A 3,120-nucleotide genomic window follows, 5' to 3' on the forward strand; every position below is an offset into this window, starting at 1 on the left:
ACAGGGTCCCGTGACGTCCAATGATTGTGTTGTAGAACCGTTCATCGTTTCGTTGTCCGACCCGATCTCCCGGTTATTAAACACTCGAACTCCCCCTCCCACTCCCACACTGACCTTTCTGTCCTGGGCCTCCTCCACTGTCAGAGTGAGACCCAGCGCAAATTGGAGGAACAGCACCTCCAATGTCACTTGGGCAGCTTACACGCAAAGCTGGAATAACTCAGCGGGTCAGACAGCATCTCTGGAGAACAGGAATAGGAGACGTTTCGGGTCGAGACCCTTCTTGGGACTGAGTGTCAGGGGAAAGGGAAAACGAGAGAAAGAGCTGGTGATATAGAGAGGAATTGTGATTTATAGAGAAATAGAACAAATAGATATATGATATGTAACAAGAGTAACGATGAAAAAGGAAACGGGCCAGTGATAGCTGTGGGCCAGGTGAGAACGAGTTACAGATAATGGGACTCAACAAGACGACTTTGAAGTTAGTACAACGACTTGGATGGTGTGTGTGTGTGTGGGGGGGGGGGGGGGGGGGGTCGGAGAGAGGGGGTGCAAGTGGTACTTGAATTCAGCGAACTTAAGAAGGGTCTAGACCCCAAAGGTCACCTATTCCTTTTCTCCAGAGATACTGTCTGACCCGTTGAGTTACTCCAGCTTTTTGTGTACATTTTCGGTTTGCACCTGATATATACGACCACTGGATATGCACTGGTTAAACTGCAAGAATAACTTCGAAACAAGTTAGTTTAGTTTAGTTTAGTTTGCGAAATACAGCGCGGAAACAGGCTCTTCGGCCCACCGAGTCCGCGCCGACCAGCGATCCCCGCACACTAATTCTACACCAAACACAAAGGGGACAATTTACAATTACACCAAGTCAATTAATGGACGAAGAGTACGTCTATGGAGTGTGGGAGGAAACCGGAGATCCCGGAGAACACCCACGCAGTTCACGGGGAGAACACAGAAACGTGGCATTCATAGCAAGAGGATTTGAGTTTAGGAGCAGGGAGGTTCTGCTGCAGTTGTACAGGGCCTTGGTGAGACCGCACCTGGAGTATTGTGTGCAGTTTTGGTCTCCTAACCTGAGGAAAGACGTTCTTGCCTTAGAGGGAGTACAGAGAAGGTTCACCAGATTGATCCCTGGGTTGGCGGGACTTTCATATGAGGAAAGACTGGATAGACTGGGCTTGTACTCGCTGGAATTTAGAAGACTGAGGGGGGGATTTTATAGAAACATATAAAATTCTTAAGGGGTTGGAGAGGCTAGATGCGGGAAGATTGTTCCCGATGTTGGGGGAGTCCAGAACCAGGGGTCACAGCTTAACGGTAAGGGGGAAGTCTTTTAGGACCGAGATGAGAAAACATTTCTTCACACAGAGAATGGTGAGTCTGTGGAATTCTCTGCCACAGAAGATAGTTGAGGCCAGTTCATTGGCTATATTTAAGAGGGAGTTAGATGTGGCCCTTTTTGCTAAAGGGATCAGGGCGTATGGAGAGAAGTCAGGTACAGGCTACTGAGCTGGATGATCAGCCATGATCATATTGAATGGCGGTGCAGGCTCGAAGGGCCTAATGGCCTACTCCTGCACCTATTTTCTATGTTTCTATGTTTCTATGTTTCTACATACAAGCGCCCGTGGTCTGAATCGAACCCGGGGCTGTTGCGCTGCGGGGCAGCAACTCTACCGCTGCGCCTCTGTTAACCGCTGCTCTCCCTCCCTCCCTCCAGTGAACGCGATGGCGATTGCGGTCTTGTCCCGGGGAAAGTGCGGTCTCTCCGCTTGCATCAGCCGCTACCTGGTGTCCATGTCAGCGGCGGATCTGCTGGTCGTCCTCACCAGCGTCGTCCTGAGCCGGATAATCGGGGTATATTTCCCCGCCAGCTTCCTCTCAATAACCCCGCTGTGCCGACTGAAAACGGTCTTAATTTACGCCGCCCGGGATAGTTCTGTTTGGTTAACAGTCGCCTTCACCTTCGACCGCTTTGTAGCCATCTGCTGCCAGAACATGAGAAACAAGTACTGCAGGAAGGACACCGCGGGGGTGGTTGTTGGGATTGTATGTGCTCTGAGCTGTGTCCGAAACATCCCTTGGTACTTTGCATTTAAGCCCCTGTACATTGTAGACAACACGCCGTGGTATTGCATTTTCATCTCGAATTATTTCGCTTCAAAACAGTGGGGCGCCTTTTCGTTTCTCAACCACACCCTAACTCTGTTTGTGCCACTGATTTTAATTTCCCTCTTCAACGTGCTGACAGTGAAGCATATTTTGGTCGCCAACAGGATCCGCAAAGCCCTCCGCTCCAAGAAGGGCGGCGAAACCGAGACTGACACCGAGATAGAGAACCGGAGGAAATCTATCGTCTTACTTCTTACCATATCCGGTAGTTTCGTCCTCTTGTGGGCGACTTATGCAGCACATTACCTCTACACTAGAGTTGCAAACGCTAACGACCGGACGGGTAACAGCGACCCTGTGTACATCGTCCAAGAAGCTGGGTACATATTGGTTCTCCTGAGTTGCAGCACAAACACATTTATTTATACCATTATCCAGACCAAATTCAGGAATGAGGTGAAAACCCTGATGGAATGCCCACTGGTCCTAATTGCTCAAATGTTTAAACAGCGCGAATGACGCTTGCATCTTAATTTAGTTATAGACAATAGACAATAGAAATATGTGCAGGAGACGGCCATTCGGCCCTTCGAGCCAGCACCGCCATTCAATGTGATCATGGCTGATCATTCTCAATCAGTACCCCGTTGCTGCCTTCTCCCCATACCCCCTGACTCCGCTATCCTTAAGAGCTCTATCTAACTCTCTCTTGAATGTACTCAGAGAATTGGCCTCCACTGCCCTCTGAGGCAGAGAATTCCGCAGATTCACAACTCTCTGACTAAAAAAGTTTTTCCTCATCTCTTTTCTAAATGGCCTACCCCTTATTCTTAAACTGTGGCCCCTGGTTCTGGAATCCCCCAACATTGGGAACATGTTTCGTGCCTTTAACGTGTCCAACCCCTTAATAATTTTAGTTTAGTTTAGTTTAGAGATACAGCGCGGAAACATGCCCTTCGGCCCACCGAGTCCGCACCGACCAGCGATCCCACA

The 3,120-nt window shown here is 49.3% G+C and overlaps 1 protein-coding gene across 1 annotated transcript; it reads left to right on the forward strand.

Moving 5' to 3' along the window:
• The first annotated feature begins 1,743 nt into the window (after positions 1 to 1,743).
• On the forward strand, positions 1,744 to 2,646 carry LOC144612152 (G-protein coupled receptor 15-like). The gene has a single exon (XM_078431713.1). The coding sequence runs from the start codon at positions 1,744 to 1,746 to the stop codon at positions 2,644 to 2,646; it is 903 nt and encodes a 300-aa protein (XP_078287839.1).
• Positions 2,647 to 3,120: the final 474 nt, after the last annotated feature.

This window comes from Rhinoraja longicauda, chromosome 43 (assembly GCF_053455715.1).
Source record: "Rhinoraja longicauda isolate Sanriku21f chromosome 43, sRhiLon1.1, whole genome shotgun sequence".
NCBI classification, from domain to species: Eukaryota; Metazoa; Chordata; class Chondrichthyes; order Rajiformes; family Arhynchobatidae; genus Rhinoraja; species Rhinoraja longicauda.

Excerpts from the sequence above, each read along its gene's own strand:
- LOC144612152 (XM_078431713.1), top strand. The coding sequence starts at position 1,744 with ATGGCGATTGCGGTCTTGTCCCGGGGAAAGTGCGGTCTCTCCGCTTGC.